A 17712-nucleotide genomic window follows, 5' to 3' on the forward strand; every position below is an offset into this window, starting at 1 on the left:
GGTCTTATAATTGCTTCTTTCAAAACAAACGGAACTTTCACCCCCCCCATCTCTCTCTCTTTCTGTCTGTCTCTCTCTCAGAAACTGACATAACTATATGCATACAAGCAAATAATTCTCCTGTCATTTTACTTTCTTTCCCACTCTTATCCTTATTTCTCTTGAATAATATTTAAATTGACTGCTGTTTGATCTCATGTAACAGTGGCACCATCACATTTCAGTACAGTGCAACATCTTGTGCCATTTGTGCATAACTTAAACAGCTCAGAAGCAATATATCATCACACTTAATTGATAAATGAAATTTACCAAGATCAAAAAATTCAATTCAAAATTAAAATGTTTATTATATAAGGAATCCATTTTCTAAAACATTGACATTAACATAAAAATAATGATTAGCGTCTACCAAGCATTAAATTGTATTTTAAAAAATAAAGGCAATGCATAGCTAAAAAGGGCTGTTACTGGGTAGGGGTAGTATGGGGTGGGTATATAAATGTACAAAAATAGGATTAAGTACATTTTTCTACATTGTACAATGTTTGTTAAAATTTCATTCAAAGGATCTCGATGAGCCTATAGTTAATATTCCATAAAAGAGCATAAAAATCTTTGATGTTCGTTTATTTTCTTCCACAAAACTTTGTCACTCAAAAAAATTGGTAAATTCCTTTCAAATTTGCTGACAAGAAAAAGTCTACTGATGTGAAAGCACTCCTCATAAGGGGGGGGGGGGTACACAATGCCAGAATCTACCTAAAGAGTGCCTTCCCCAATCAATACATTAGCGAATCATTAACAAAATTTGATTTGTCTACTGTCACTGTGGTTAGAATTCAATCTATTTTTGAAATATAGTCTACTTATATATTATTGCAGTGGTAACCCATTTCACATTTTTTTAAAATGAAGATAACAATAAATGCAACTTAATAACCCTACATAATTAATGAAGACTTGCAGTGGCGTACCGTGGGTCACGGCATGGGGGGGGGGGGCACCAGCAAAAATTTTGAGACCGTTTCATATCTCTTCTTGGCACTTATGTTGTGATACCAGTACTTAAACAGCTTGGGAAGTGGGAAACCTGCATGGTAAAAAAGAGAAAAGAACAAAATAAGCTGTAAATTATTTTTACTCATCTAGTCGTTTATTAAAAAAAAAGATGTAAACTCTATTTTATATCTTCAGTGATAAAACAAGTTTAGCACATGCAGTCACTTTCGTCCCACATCCAGATAAATTCATATATCAATATATCTACAGTATGTTTTGAAAATAAAGAGTGCAAATTAATGATTCAAATATTTATCAGAATTTTGTGATAACTGTTAATATCTTGTTTTTTATATGCAAATGCATGTATAGACAGGAGATATGGATAATTAGTATGCAGTGTTAAAAATGGAAATACTGGTAAATCTGAATTCAAACAAATATTAAATCACAATGGAACTTTAACATTACATGATCGCATCATGTTTCAGCACAATTGGCCATAGCCCACCCCCTCCCAAAAAAGGGGGAATATTTATTTATCTGGTTTTTTTTTTTTTTTTTTTTTTTTTTTTTGGGGGGGGGGGGGTGATGAGCTTTGTTACAGCCTGTATATTATCAAAACAGTAAGCATACCTTGCAATTTTTCCATTCAGATATCCTGTTCCTCATTAGATTGTAACGAACACTTGCTGATCGGCATGGTTCTCAATTTTGTACTTCTGACTAGGTGTGAACTGCTAAGAACTTGGTCCCATTGGATCTGCAATTGACAATTTAAATTTGAGAGTTTTAGAGATAAATAAAATTACTCTTCTTAAACAATATTTTTGAAATTTCCAGCTGCCCATATCCCAGGTCTATGTATGAATATTTCAAACAAGAACAAAAAAGTTATCTGGACCCGAAACTTCATTCTCTATCACATAGAGGCATAGGCCTACCTCACTCTGTTTAAGTAAAATGATTCCAACCACATATTTCTACAGCTGTATATAGCTGAATCTGGATCTGGTCTATGCTGGGCCTGTATAACTTAAGAATCACATCACATTTGAATGAAGTAAACACTAAGAACGTTTTCAAATGACCACCCCAGGCCGGGCCCAGGGTATCCTGTTCGAATAGACTTGATTTAGGTCTAGGGTAGGCTACGCCATTTCATTCAAATCTAAGACTAAGTAGGCCTAACACTTAACATAACACAACAGACATTAATGCTAAGTCAATCGTATTTCAACACTGATTATTCTGAAGTAAAACGTTCCTGCATAAAAGAAACTGCTGAGAATTATACTTATTCATATGAAGATGAAATAGCGGGGACGGACTAGGCCTAAACTTCAACTTTCAAGCTTGAACTTTGGCCCTAGTCCGTCCCCGCTATTTTCATACCCCATGACTACATCGACAATCTCGCTAGCCGGCCAGCACCGGCGATATCAAAGGCTGGATCCCGCTCTGACCATATCCCTACATTGACCTAAATTTGAATAGGCCTAAAATCGACAGTTTGTCGTTACTAAAAAACAGGAGGTCGGAAACAAGTCCACATCTACCCCTGATAATTGTCTAATCACAATAAAACTGAAATACAGGTTTACTTTGGACCTACATGAAGCATTCCAATGAATGTCTAGATCTACGACAAACTATATACCCCTAGATATAGTATTTTTGAGAAACTCAATGATCACACTTATTTGGAAGTCAGGCAAAAGAAATATTGAAAATTACGGTAATACAGGATGAGCCCCGAACCCCGGCAAGCACATTACAATTTGCAAGTGAGATCAAAACATGAAAATGAGCGTAACTTACTTTTATTCCTATGGAATGTCATTAGAATAGTATTGATGTTCCCTCCAAGATTTTCTGCTCCAATGAAGTTCACTCAGAAACCATGATTTCGAACATCAATTCTATAAACAGATAATTAGTCTAGCTATTTCGTTTCAGAAACTTGAAATTCGCAGAGTCCAAAAGAACGATACTACGCACATATATCGTAGGGAATTGTGGGACGGAAAAAAATGTTTAATGCATGAGTACATGAATAAAACATTAGCGTTTTATCCAATCATACAAGTGCATTATGCGTATTTTGACGTCATTCTCATGAATGAAACATTGACCCTCCAAAATCAACCTTCAAATTGTCCGCCGGCAGCCATGTTGGCTATGTACAAAACCTATGGGAAATAAAAACGCGCGGAAGAGTTCCCTCTCTAGCTCCCTTCGGGAGCTTACGTATACGTAAGATCGTATCTCTGTGATTCATATACAATAACATCCTAAAGACAGAGTAGATGGTTTTCAGTTTGGCTGCTCTCCCTTCACATTTTTTTTGTTTTGTTTTTGTGTGTTTTATATATAAAATCTTTATTCAGATTGTTGTACACTTTCTAAGTATAAACATAGAGACTTAATTTTTTGTATTGTCTTACAAAATATGGAGATATATACATGTATATATATATTTTTATCATGCGATAGCCTATTCATATCTTTATTAAACAAATTATTTTATATATCAATTTTATTATCTGCTGAGAACTTAAAGGAGAATGAAACTCTTGGAGCAAGTTAGCTGTTGTGAAAGCAGAAAAATCAAAGAATAAGATCAACAAAAGTTTGAGTAAAATAGGACTAGCAATAGAAGAGTTATGAGCATTTGAATGTCGAGATCACTAATGCTATGGAGATCCTCCTTTTGGCAATGCGACCAAGATCTATGATGTCACAGATGAACAACTCTCTCCTTTTGGACACTGAAAATATACCCCAAAACATCTCTTTTTGCTCATTCTAATCATATGACAAAATGATTCATCAATGATATAATGTTGTGAAACCTCTGTATTTGTCCTCTCATAAAGAGAACACCTCACCTTGTGATAGACTCTATAAAAGTGAGAATATAAGTGGAATAAGTACTAAAGTAATGAGGGAGTTGTACGTGTGTGACATCACAGATCTTGGTCGCATTGCCAATGGGAGGATCTACATGGCATTAGTGATCTCGACATTCAAATGCTCATAACTTTCTTATTATTCATTCAATCTTCCTCAAACTTTCAACAATATGTTTCTTTGATTTTTCTCTTTGATATGGATTCAGCTGGTTTCAAGGGTTTCATTCTCCTTTAAGAAGAAGTCTTTATGTTTGGATTTTTTCATCATACAATACCGCATTATTATACAGTAAATACAAATGAAATTAGCTGTTTTTGTTTGTATTATTGGATTATGATAATCTTTTTTCAAGAATGAATATCACAATGTATATTTCATTTGTTATATTGCTGTATACATTTACTTCACTTTATTTTGTATATTTTATTTATTACCCTTGTATGTATGAAAAATGTGATATTATCCGAATAAAGGCTAAAAAGCATTTTAAAAACCAAACGTGGATATTTCTTTTTTTCTAGTACCATTTCACAAGTTATATGAAGACATTCATTTGACATTACCTCCTCTCTATATTTTTTTAAATGAACTATTTCATATAGATTGATATCTGTTCGTAACTTATATTTTGGTATACCCCCATGCACATACTTTACATCATACGAAAAAATACAAATAATATTGCTTTCTGTTTGTTTTTATAAGTTATGATAATATTTATCCATAATTGTATGAAAAATTAAGTCATGATGAACATTCTTTTCCTTCATTTGTTATACTAATGTAAAACTTCAGTTTGTGTAGGTACTTTATGTGATATGTATGAGAAAAATTATTCTAGTTAAGGCTAAAAAGCAATAAAAAGAGGGAAGAGTTACATTTAAAACCCCCAAAAGGGTACATGTAGGCCTAACAAATGCATAAAAAATTGTATTTTGATGAAAATCAAAATATTGATACTATAAAGGGTGATAAAGAATCATGTATGCAGATGAGAGATTCAAATATGTCACAAACTCAATAGTTATTTTGTATTTTATTCAAAATAATTGAAAATATCTTCAAAAGTTCAAAGAGGAGTCTAAATTAAAGTAAAATAAATATTGAATGAATCACAATGACATCAGCTCATGCCTTCTGTGTTGTGCATATTCATGCTTTTTCAATTTTTTTGTTGTTGCTTTTAAAAAAAAATCTGATTTCATGAATTTTTCAGGATTATGCTTGCTTTTTATATTTCTATTTTTTCATTAAGCTCAGCTTGATGTTGGGTGAACATGTTCTCAAGCATTAATGGAATGTGTGTCCAAAATCTATACAAGAAATGTGTGCATTTGAAAATTGGCTGGGGTTCAGAAATTCCTTGAATACTCAAAACAATATTGATAATTGGTCGCGTGTCATAAGGTGGTCCAATTTCGCGAACAGTGTAAAAATGGTCAAAAAGTATTTTATGTTGTAGGTATTACCATTCTTCAAATACGGTAATGTAGGAGGATTTAAACATAGCTTTCTTAACACCTTCAGTGTCATTTGCCATTTAACGAAAGTTCGTTGATCTTTTGACATTTCCGGTCATAACTTCTTTACGGGAGGTCACGAGTATATGATTATGTACACTTTTTTGTTCAAAACAAAACAAACAATTTTATGTATGACTCTACACAATCAGGGCAATTTAAAAAATGGACCCCTAACATGATCAAGATGACCATAAGAAATTTGTCACCAAGTTGAAACTTGTTCCTTGTGATATCCCCAATCACATAAAAGTGAAAAATCAGACTTAGTCAATTTGTCGAAGTAGCCGGTAAATCATGACATATGCTGCCTGACTAGCAGTAGGCCTTTTCATTAAACGGGACTTCATTAAGTTTCACGAACATGATGTATTGTACCTCTATTATTAAAGTTTGGTGTAGTGTGAGGGGAAAGAGAAGAGCAATAATTAGGGTTTAGCCTACCATGGCAAGTAATAGATTTCTAGGGGTATGACACTGATCCCAATGTTTCTCCTCTTGTGGGGTGTATTAGAGGGTAAGGTGTATATCAATGTGGGGGGGGGGAGGAGGAACAGTATTGAAGATTAAGCTTTAATACCATGGCAAGTAATAGAATTCTAGGGGTATGATATTGATCCCAATGTTTCTCCTCTTCTGGGGTGTATACATGGTAAGGTCGGTGGGGGGGGGGGGGCAGTAATAAAGTTTAGCTTACCATGGCAAGTAATAGATTCCTAGGAGTGTGAATCTCTCTCCTCTTGTGGGTTGTATAGATGGTAAGGTCGGTGAGGGGAACAGTAATAAAGTTTAGCTTACCATGGCAATTAATAGATTCCAAGGAGTGTGGTACTGATCCAAACCTCTCTCCACTTGTGGGGTATATAGATGGTAAGTTCGGTGGGGGGAACAGTAATAAAGTTTAGCTTACCCGGTAATATGGCAAGTAATAGATTCCTAGGAGTGTGGTACTGATCCAAATCTCTCTCCTCTTGTGGGGTGTATAGATGGTAAGGTCGGTGGGGGGGGGGGGGGAAACAGTATTAAAGATTTAGCTTACCATTGCAAGTAATAGATTCCTAGGAGTGTGATACTGGTCCCAATCTCTCTCCTCTGCAAACTTGTGTACCTTGGCTCTCCTGTAAAAATAAACAAAGTAAACCAAAACACTTCTAAAATAGATTACATCCATATTGCTTTAAAAATGAAGTTACATGAATTTGGGAAAGGTGGAAAGTAACACCATGAATTTCAAAATCATTTCATGTCTCAAAAAAGAATTCTTTGATTGCTTCTCTTTTCTATTTCCCATTTTCTTTACCTTTCTTTCTAAGAAATTAGAACTTCCATTTTCTTTTCTTCCCCTTTTTCTATTTTCTTCTCCTTTCTCTTCCTTTATCTCTTCTTCTTCAAGCTACACTGCCTAATTCAATCCTGAAGATTATTGTGGTACTGTAGTTTCAGGGACCAGCAGGTGCAATATAAACTGTTGAACTAATTGTTATCAAATGCATTCACAAAATGGCGAATGCGCAAGACCCATGGGCAATTATTTGGGTTTGTGATCGCCATTTTGGATTCGGCGGTGTATTAATAGGTGTGGGGTACTGTGAACCGGCTTCAGATCACTGATTTGAGACCTTACAAGAAAGGGCAAGGAGTCTGTGTCCGATAGTAAGTTTAGTCACTGTAGAGTAAGCTGAGTGTATGTTTTGGTCATATGTTGCCTTTGTTACCATAAAGTGCCACAATTTGTCACTGGTTTTGAGTGAGTAAAAAGGAGTATTTGTCTCGTTAAAATTGGGACCCTAAACAGGAAACGCGTAGTGTTAGGGCAAAAAGTACACAATGTATTTTAGTCTTTTTATACCTTCACAAATTATACCATAAACACATAGGCCTAGTTTTCCCAGCAAATGGATCCTTTTTTATGTTTTTATCACTCTTAATTTTAATTAGATATTTTATACTTTATTAAAGAAATGCAGTTTATATATCACAAATTATATTTAAACTAGGGTAAAAATTTTGATTAAATATCTGTGGATTTTGTACAATGGTGCATGAAAGTCCGACTACTCTGTCTCTGGCAGTTTTTTTGGGGGCCATCTTCCGGGGGGGGGGGCACTCAGTATATAATGCATAGTGGGTATGTGCCGCGGAGGGGACCCCCATTTTTACACTAAAATTTCCATTCCAAGGCATACCATTTTTGTCTTATTGAGAAAAAGAACAAAGAAAGCCACTCCAAAGCATTGCATTTTCTTCTTATCGAGGAAAAAGAAAAAAGAAATCTGCTTCAAACTATAAAGCTTCGCATATTTTCCGTTACGCCGTTCCGGCCATATTGATCTGCTACAATGAGCTGCAATTTTGGTGAAAAGCGGCCGCAAAGCGCTGTCCGACCATCGCCTCAGCTGCGCTAGCGCACCCAGCGCCCTTGCCGCCGGGCTAGCTGCATGCACGTTAGACCAAAAGCTTCGGTCTCTGTTATGTTGGTTGTTCAGCTGAACTCCGTTGGCTTCAGATCACCAAATACAGATTCAAAAATTCAAAAAAATCAAAAAAACTCCTCGAAACAGACGGCTGCCAGCTGTCTACATGCACGTATGCCCGTTCCGGAATACACACTCACGCGCAGGCGACCCGTTCCAAGGAACCCGTTTTCACAAACATTTGTAGTTCCGAAGCCCGTTCCGAGGACCCTCCTTTTTACAATAAGCCCACTCCAACTAAGGCCCCCGCTTTCTGTCTCGCCCGCGGCACAGACCTACTACTTTCTTGGTCGAGTACCCCCCACCCCCCGGCCATCTTATATTATGCGGTCTGCAAGTGCATTAAATGCCAATGGACATCCATTTTAAATTTACATAACGGGACAACTCAGGCTCAGCTCAGCCTCAGACTCAGAAATGATTTGATCGCTCAAAATAAACCAAATTTAAGAAATACTTACAAATCTTCAAGAGAAGTGTGCGAGCTGAATTTGAATTCAGGATGATCTTCGCCGCTTGGATTCTGATCATCTTGAGAGGACATTGTGTTTAAATGATTTAAAACAACAACAATATAGGCCTATCAGCAGCTGACTGACCGAAGTTCAAAGACTAGACGTTACACGTGTAAAGTTGTTTATTGTGCAGTATTTAGTCGTAGATGGCGATTGACTGATATTCTGCGCAGAGAAAGATGGCTCTGATTCCTTCAAGTCTGAGGGTGAAGAAAAGCGCACATTATTATCATGATTATTATCATCATTATTGTTGTCATTATAATCATTATTATCACTATCATCATCATCAACATCATCATCATTCATCATCATCATTATATTAAAGGTCAAGTCCACCCCGTAAAATGGTAATTTCAATGAATAGAGAAAAATCAAACAAGGCATAACACTGCACTGAAAATTTCATCAAAATCGGATGTAAAATAAGAAAGTTACAACAATCTTAAGTTTCGCTTATTGTTTGAATTCTACAATATTTAATTTTTTGCAGATTTGACAATAACGACCAACTTGACAGAACCATCAAATGTTAAAACAATGGTAATACCACATGTTTAGGGAAGAATAAAACTTTGTTTCATAGGAAAACAGGGAGAAAATTTGAATATTTCATATAATAAAAAAGCAAAGAAATAGTGAGTGGGTGATGTCATCAGTCCCCTCATTTGCATACCGACCAGGAAATGCACATAACTATTTTGTGAAATGAAGCAAAACTTTAAAATGTCATAACTTTCTTATTTTGCATCCGATCATTGATTAAATTTTCAGTGTTATGCCTGTTGGATTTTTTCCTTTTATTCCAGTCAACTTTTTGTTGGGATGGACTTGTCCTTTAAACATGTGCTACTGATACTAATACAAATTAGGCTGAGAGTATTTGATGAGGGATTCCCTTAATTACCCCAAATCTCTAAAAATTAAAGAAATTTTAAAAAATTTGATTAATGTAATTTTTGTTATCTGTATTTGTTAATTTTAGTGTTTTTTAGTTCTCAAGACAAATCGCGCAAGAAATTTCAATTTAGTGATTAAAATTGAATTTAAATTTGAACGCTTGATCGCTTTGTTCCTAGCCTATAGTATACCCTAATTAAAATAGACACGCCCACGTAAGTGCTGTCAGTATAATGGTGGTTGTCGCATGGACTAGACACTCCAGTGAATTGGAAAATGAATGGACCAGTTGCATTGATTTATAAAGTTATGTATATGTTTATGAATTACTTATTTTACTGGTACCTTGATGTATTATTTATGAAGTTAAGAAATTGTTGTTGTAAATATCACTGGAAGAACCAATAAAAGCATACTAAAAAAAGGATTAAAAAAACACCACTGCATCTTACTCTTTGGTTGATTTGCGCTTATAAGTCAGAAATCTTTATTTGATTGATTGATTCTTTATTTCCATGCAAAAAATTAATCATACAGCATAAAATATATTGATAATATTTCACGGTAAAATAACAATAAACAATCATTGCATGGGAGAGGACAGTCATAAGCACAATGGCTTGAAAAAGGACGCCCCTCAAGAAAGACTACAGCCCTGAATAAAATCAATATAAGTCATATTTAAAAAAATACAAAAAGCAGGGCCAAAAGGAAAACACACCAAGCATGTCAAGAATACTCTAATGATAATAACACACCAGTCGCGTATCGATTAATATTACTATGTTTAACATAGTTGCGTCGTATAAATGAAAAAATACTGTAAGCAGTATGATGAAATAATGATAGAACAATATCTCAACTCAAATAAGTGCTAATAATGGAATACTTAAACTCAAACTTAAATTTGTTCAATGCAGGAGCACCACGTATTTGTAAAGGTATATCATTCCAGGTATCTGGACCAGTATGTCTAATTGACCTATGGGCTAAGGCGGTTAGCGGGCTTGATAAATGTAAATTTGTTGAGGTTCTCGTAGGATAATTATGAATAAATGAATTCAAAAGGAACATATTATGATGAAATGTTATTGGTAACTGGCGATGTCCAGTGAAACCTAAACATAAACAAAGCAATTTGAAATTTATGTATATCATCAATTTTTAAAGTCCTGAAACGGTTAAAGAGGGGACCAGTATTTTCATAATAACCAGCGTCGGCACATAAACGAATAGCTTTCTTTTGAAGTAAAAGGATATGGTGATTTTTTGTGTAACTTTATGTAACTTCAATATTGCCTTTACATATTTCATGTGGTGTTTATTTGCCTTTCCCCCGGGTCTATCCCACAACCCTCACCCCGGCTCTCTCTTCTCCCCCCTCCCCCTTTTCTCTCTCTCTCTCCCTCTCTCACACTATACTTCTCCCTCTCTATTTGTCGTTCCTTTTATCAAGAAGGAGCTTCCAACACATGGAGAAACAACGCATCTTGTTCTTTTGATTGGACTCTGATGCCGCGATCGTTATCAGCAGGAAAAGTAATCTGGCGAAATCCCTTTTCAAATCTCCCGCGGCGGTACTGCCGCTCGTAAAACTTGCGGAAGCGATACCGCGCGGTGCATTATGGGACTGCAAATTCCGTAAACAAACATGGATGCGTCTAGTACTAGTAGTGAACCGAGTGTTGGTGAAATGGCGAATTCTGCAAGCGAAGAAAACCTTATTTTGGAGACAGTAGACTGGGAAACGGAGGCGTATGAGGGCATTTGTATCTGTTCTCTGCCGAAGACAGAGCAATTGATTGCTTGTTCGTCCGAAACATGCCCGATAGGCCTGTATCATGCGGAGTGCGTCGGACTTCAACTGAATTGTGATCCCGAGGAGCGTCACAATGAACCCGGACTTGAAGACGAGAGCGCCACTACCGGAACCCCTATGGCCAGGGCGGGGAAAGCGGCTGGTATTGGGAGCCGAAGTGGTTCGACGCGGGGGACATTGAAGCGGAATTTATGGTCATGGTATTGCGAATTTTGTTCCAATGCCAAGGACACTGAAACTGACGGTAAATTAATTTTGCTCTCTAAACTAAAGTTAACGTTAGGAATAGGATGCTAGCACATTTATTTACTATAATTTAGAGATTTTAGTGTTCAAACATTGTCTGATCCCATATAAATCCTGAAATTGTCATGAGGCTTTACATGTACATTAGGCCTACTAAGTTTATCTACATTAAATTAAACTAAGTAAGAAAGTATTTTTCTTTCACATATGGTCTGATTGTAAAATCAAATTTGGATCTATGTTACGTTAGTAGTACAGGTATTTTCTGGCCCATTTTTTTCTTTTAATTTCTCATAGGAACTAGGAAGTCTTTTTAACTCTTGGTCTTGGAAAAAACTAAGAAGGATCTGAACAAAAGCTAAAGTCTTTAGCTTTAGTTTAGAACCTTATTTTATTTTTTCTAAGAGTAGAACAAAATTAAAAAAAGACTTCCTATGCAGGGAAATTTTTTTTTTTTCCGGGGGCTCCATTTTCAACTTTTTGTAAAATCTTGGGGGCTCCATTTCTATCTTTCGTGGGCTACTTTTTGGATTTCGGGAGGTCTTTTCAAATGCTAAGTTTTTGTATTTTGAGGAATACCTGTTCAGTTATTAATGAATTTTTACTTATTTAATATTGTATGATTTTTTAAGTTATTTTTTTCATGCTTAGAATCTTGGATGTGTTTGTGTGGGTGTGACTGTGAGTTGAACTTGGATATAAATGAATTCAATATCTAATTTCTACTCCATCTATAACAGTACAATAACCTGTACTCGGCCATGTAATAAAGGCCCACATACCCTAACTTTTCCTGTAGTTCTTTTAAAACGCAGATCTCCACGAAAATTGCATTACCTTACTTAAATATACATGACAATGAAGAAATCAAACTTTATTGGCAGTTTTGAATAATATACCCGAAATGTAAACTCTGTCTGACACAGAAAATCACCATCAATGAGGCCTTTACTGAGCGTATTGTCCCCAAGAGCTCTGGCAGAGAGACAGAGCTCAGAACAAATGGGCCAGAATTTGTTTTTTCTTGTCAATTTTTTTCCAGAACTAAATTACCCATAGTCGATAGTGGAAACTTTTTTTTCTTGTAAAAAGTTTTATTTTCTATTTTCATTTTTTTTTTTGCTGAACATTTTCATGAAAACCAGCACCCCCTTTACTTGAAAAACTGTTCCCAGGCCAGGGCACTGATCTGATGAATGAAAGTTTTATGTTTATAGATCTGTCAATCATTGTTTCAATTTATATAATTTTTCACTTTCTAATGGATATCCAGATACAGTTAACGGAGCAGTAACATTTTCTTATTTAATGTTTATTCTGTTATTTTGCTACAGATCCTAAAAGAAAACCGACAGCTGAGCAAACTACAGCAAGTGATGATGGGTCCCATGTAGGCACCTCCACAACTGGAAAGAAGAGGGTGAAAATTCCTTGTAAGTAGCTCTTAATATTGAATCAGTCTAATTTAGTACAACAAGCAATAGTTAGGCTCAATGAACACCTCATACAGATAGTTTTTGTCCATGATATATCCAGATCAAAGATCAATGAACAAATAAAACAGACTTGTGCAGATCTCTAGTATCGAAGGTGGGATATCAAGCGCTGCAACAGGAGTTATGATGTTGGCTTGTTGCAATAAGATACATTATTTCCTGTTCTTATTTTGGCAACTCTTATCTCCTTTTCTCTCTTGACCTTTTTCATTAATTATTCATTTATTATGACCGTTAAATAATCATTATTAAGTTATTATCGTCATGGTCATTATCACATGTTGGGGGGGGGGGTGGTGGCAATCTCAGATAATATTAATGTTCAAGTACATCTAGGCTATGAAAGATTTTTTTTAAATTTATTTTTCATCCTTCCTTTTAAAGTTACATGTGAAATTCGACATGCCTTATGTTTGCTATGTAATTGATTAATGTTGTGTTTCACTTGTGTTCTTATTATAGCACAAAGGTCAAAGGTCCAGATGTCTAAGGAGGATTTGCTGAGAGACAGCACTGCAATATTCCAAGAGGCACTGCACGCGGCAGAGAAAGAAGATCACTTGAAGGGGTCTGAGCGTGGGCAGAGTGTCCTGAGGATTTGTAAACAAATACTGCTCATCTTGACAACCACAACACTTCTCGCTTCGGTGAAAGTTATAATAGAACAGATCTATGATGCGGCAAGTGCTGGAGACAATGCTCGGATTGGTTCCTTCGCAAGTAGCAAGATGTGCTCAACTTTCCACAGTATGAGAATTGATTCAGAAGTTTGCCGAGTATGGGAGGATCTAATTTCTGCAACCACTTTAGTTGTGCCATTAGACATTATCCGTCTTACTCAACAATATTTGATGAGAAAGATATTGTATATAATTACAAAAAGGAGGATACAGCAAGATAGTGTTCAAACGGGAGGAGAAGCAAAATTAACTGACCATGACCAAAACGTTATTCGATATGTGGCAGGATATATTCCTCATGCTCTTGTGAAGAGATATCGCAAACAAACATCAGAAAAAGCTAAGAAATTTTTGAGCATTCTCAAAAGCTGGAAAAGTGGACAAGAGGACATTGAAGCAGATTCCTTTCTAGAATATACCTGCACATGGACAAATCTAGTCAACAGAGGTGGTCTGTTTACCGTTAATGACAAGGTCTTTAAACTATTTCGAGCCATGGAAATTAAGACACAAAAAACTTTGAACATGAATATCGCAAAAAACCAAAACCTAAAAGATGTCCTTTGTAAAAATGTGTCAAGTAACGAAAATGTCATACGATGCTGGCAAGTTTTGTGCGAGTCCTTGTGTTCTGATGATAGTGAAATTCTGTTTTCTTCTGTACTAAATTACTGGGTGAAGATCAGAGTTAAAGCATATGTTAGAGTCTATATGAATATTTTGAGAAAAGAAGAAATATTGCATAAGAAACAGAAGAAGCTTTCAAAAAAAGGAGAAAAAAGTTTGCGCAAAGGTTTGGAAAAGGATAAATGAGACCTTGCAACACAAAAATCAAATATCTTTCTACATGTATTTTCGTATTCTCTAATTTCATATCTTTGAAAAAATAACACAAAAATAGAGCTCTGACAATATCCAAATTGAATTATCAACACAAAACTCACACTCATACATGTATTGATGTACATCTACATGTAAAGATTTATGTGTAACTCCCTTTGCTCTAACATTTTCTAATACATGTACACTGTAAGCTATTTAATAGTTCATCTTTAAATCTGGCAAAGATTAGTACCTGGTGATGTTTTGGTTTTTTTCATAGTCTAAAGTTCTGCACTGTAACAACTTAAAATGCAAGTACAATGCACTCTAATTATGATAGGTTTTTCTTCAATAGTCATCTAATAATTGATATTCAACTCTTAAGGAAATTAATACTATGTTCCATGGTTCTATACTTGCAAGCCACAGTGTAGCCATTTAAATGTCTACTCACAGTTCACCTTGTCTGTTTATTATTATCTGAAGACCATTTGCAATTTTGTTGGTTTGGTTTGTTATAAAGAGTGGTGCAAGCATGATGAAAAATTCTAAATCAAAAGTTCACAAAGCAATTTTTCAAAGATTGAACAAGAGCATTTCCATATCATGCTATTGAAAGCAAAGTCTTGTCACATATTGCCATCTAACAATCTGAATGTTGTATGTGTCCATGTACCTTTATTTAACTTATGAATTTGTTCATCAGTCGGTTTTCAGATATATCTAGATGTTGATACACGTAATTTCAAACATTGATTCACGGCAAGAAAAATATGCAGCCATCTTAACACTATCTGACAAAACTTGTTAGATGGAGGCAGAATGTGTGACAGGTCCTTTTACACACATACATTGCATGTCTATAAAAGCAATATTTTGTCAAAATGTTATGCTTTATATTTTTGGATTCCAACATGCAATAAGTATTTATCAACAAATATCATAAATGACCAAGGAACTTCTTGGAACATCCTGATTTGAATAATATTGTGAATGTTATGTGTTACTGCAAGCATGAAATAAAGGGATTAAAATTATCCGCCACGTAAAGTTTGGGGTGGGATGTGCAAAACAACCCTGAACCATATACTATTACTTAAACAAAAATAGCTAGAATAATAACGTTCAACCATCATACTTATCACTCTGCTACTTTATTTCATGATCTAAATATTCTCGATATTTTCAAACATATACCAATATTTGATAGTATAATGAATGATTTTATTAATAATCGGTTGCCACATAGTTTGATTATTTTTCATTGATAGATCATCCTTACAATACGAGAAATATAGAAAAGCGAAATGTTAATCTTGACAAAAATAATACCAATTTGGGAAAACAATTTCATTTTCTGGTCCTCTATGGAATTATCTGCCAAGTAATATTAAATTGTAAATAGTGTAAATATGTTCACTAAAAATGATCGTAATTTTCTGCAACAGTAATAAGTAAGTACTGAATTTGATGTACAATATTGAGATTTAGTTTAAATTATTGTTTAAACTACGATGAAATTACTTGGGGCTAACCTCGATTTAGCATCTTGCTATTATGTAAGCTCCAATTACCAAATGTTTTGTTTATATGTGATGTACTATTACATGTAATTGTACCTGACAGTGATATTTGGTAATAAATGAATTCAGTTCAATTCAAAACTTGCATTCCTTAATGTTTTATTGTGCTATGTTAACCAGAAATTCATATTTTCATTTCTTCAAGTATCATAGGTGGGGTGACAAGATGTCAGATATAGTTGATTTTTTTAAATAATTATCTTGTAATGTCCAAATTAAATCCCAGGTCATTTTAAAACCAATTACCTCATTGGAGGGAAGATTATCAAATTGAATACAGTTTTGGTTGACACCCCAGCAGTGATACATGATGTAATTTGATATGAACAAAAGACCAAACACAGTATTAATAACTTTGCATGTTTACAATGAAATCACCACCGCTTTACATGTATTCTTCCTACTGATACCCCCCCCCCACAAAAAAATACGCCTCACATTGGATTGTAATCTAAAAAAGTGCACATTCTGAAATGTACATGTACACTGCATACAATCCAACACAATGCTCCTTAAAATTGCGACATTTATAATACCGAGCTCCTTGAAAGTACATTTATACTGTAATGAGCTTGACAAATCTTTTAACAAATACACTTAAAGGGGAAATTCATCCCAGAAAAAGGTTTATTGTAAAAATAGCAGAAAAAATGATATAAAATATTGCCAAAGGTTTTGAGAAAAATTCATCAAAGCATAAAACAGGTATTAGAATTTTAATTATTTCATCTGTGATATCATATGCGAGCAGGAATCCTACATATAGTGTATGGTAAAAATCAATGAAATGTAATTTTCTCAGAATATTGAAAATGTATATCATTATCAATAGAAATAAATTCACACCTGATCATAAAAAAGTCATCAGGAACCATTAAAAAAGAAATTCCTGCATTTTATCAAGCCTTACATTTTATATTACATAAAATATGGGGCAGCTATGAACGTCACAAATCAAAGACTTAAAATTCTAATAACTTTCTTAATCTTTAACAGATTTTCCTCAAGCACCAATATGTATTTTTTATACTTCTACAAAAAAATAAAAATCTTCAGGTTGAACTTCTTTAAAGCAGTCTGCTATGCAGACTCTGAATGGTATGTGACATGGAATGAAGGGTGCAAAGCTTGCTGCCAGTTTACCAAGCAAACCAGCCTGATCAATACCTGTGTTGTCTTGAAACTTCAATCAATAAATCCAAACAAAATTATAGCTTATTCATAAGAATATGAAAACAAAAGACTTCTCAGTTCTCCAAAACTTTAATCATAAATAAATAAATGTTCCAGCTACCAAATGTGTTGCAAGCTCCTTGCAGCTACATATGAAAATCATTTCCATCATACATGTCCATGTGGTATTTGAGACCAGCAATGCAAACAGAAGTGTTAATCTTTTCACAAATTTATAACACTTCAAGCGATGCAGGTGGGGTAGATGTACATGTACAACGGGAGAGTAATGCAGTGTCACCACCATCTTGTGCGTACCATGTGATTCATCCACATTCTCTACAATGATAGTATCCTACATGTATATGTATATGAAGTAGCTTCTTGGTTTGTTACATACAGGAGATATTTCATTCCATGTCTATGCCCCTTAAAGTGCCAAGCATTTCATGTTCATGTCATAACACACTGAAATGATAACCAAAAACTTTTAATGTCAAAGTCAGTATACTGGATATGTTCATGTCATAACCATAATGTACATGTACCACAAAGAATCAAATAGT

At 34.8% G+C, this 17712-nt stretch overlaps 2 protein-coding genes across 2 annotated transcripts; one reads left to right on the plus strand and one right to left on the minus strand.

Moving 5' to 3' along the window:
• Positions 1–327: 327 nt before the first annotated feature.
• On the minus strand, positions 328–8542 carry LOC135153262 (dCTP pyrophosphatase 1-like). Its single transcript, XM_064095743.1, has 4 exons — positions 8374–8542; positions 6478–6556; positions 1639–1765; positions 328–1093 (listed from the first exon to the last, which is right to left on the minus strand). Exons 1-3 carry the CDS (start codon positions 8454–8456, stop codon positions 1655–1657), a joined length of 273 nt encoding a protein of 90 aa, XP_063951813.1. The 5' UTR covers positions 8457–8542; the 3' UTR covers positions 328–1093; positions 1639–1654.
• Positions 8543–10946: 2404 nt separating this feature from the next.
• LOC129268622 (uncharacterized) lies at positions 10947–16054 on the plus strand. Its single transcript, XM_054906154.2, has 3 exons — positions 10947–11390; positions 12727–12825; positions 13351–16054. Exons 1-3 carry the CDS (start codon positions 10979–10981, stop codon positions 14379–14381), a joined length of 1542 nt encoding a protein of 513 aa, XP_054762129.2. The 5' UTR covers positions 10947–10978; the 3' UTR covers positions 14382–16054.
• The last annotated feature ends 1658 nt before the right edge of the window (positions 16055–17712 follow it).

The sequence above is a fragment of the Lytechinus pictus genome, chromosome 2 (assembly GCF_037042905.1).
Source record: "Lytechinus pictus isolate F3 Inbred chromosome 2, Lp3.0, whole genome shotgun sequence".
In the NCBI taxonomy this organism is placed as follows: Eukaryota; Metazoa; Echinodermata; class Echinoidea; order Temnopleuroida; family Toxopneustidae; genus Lytechinus; species Lytechinus pictus.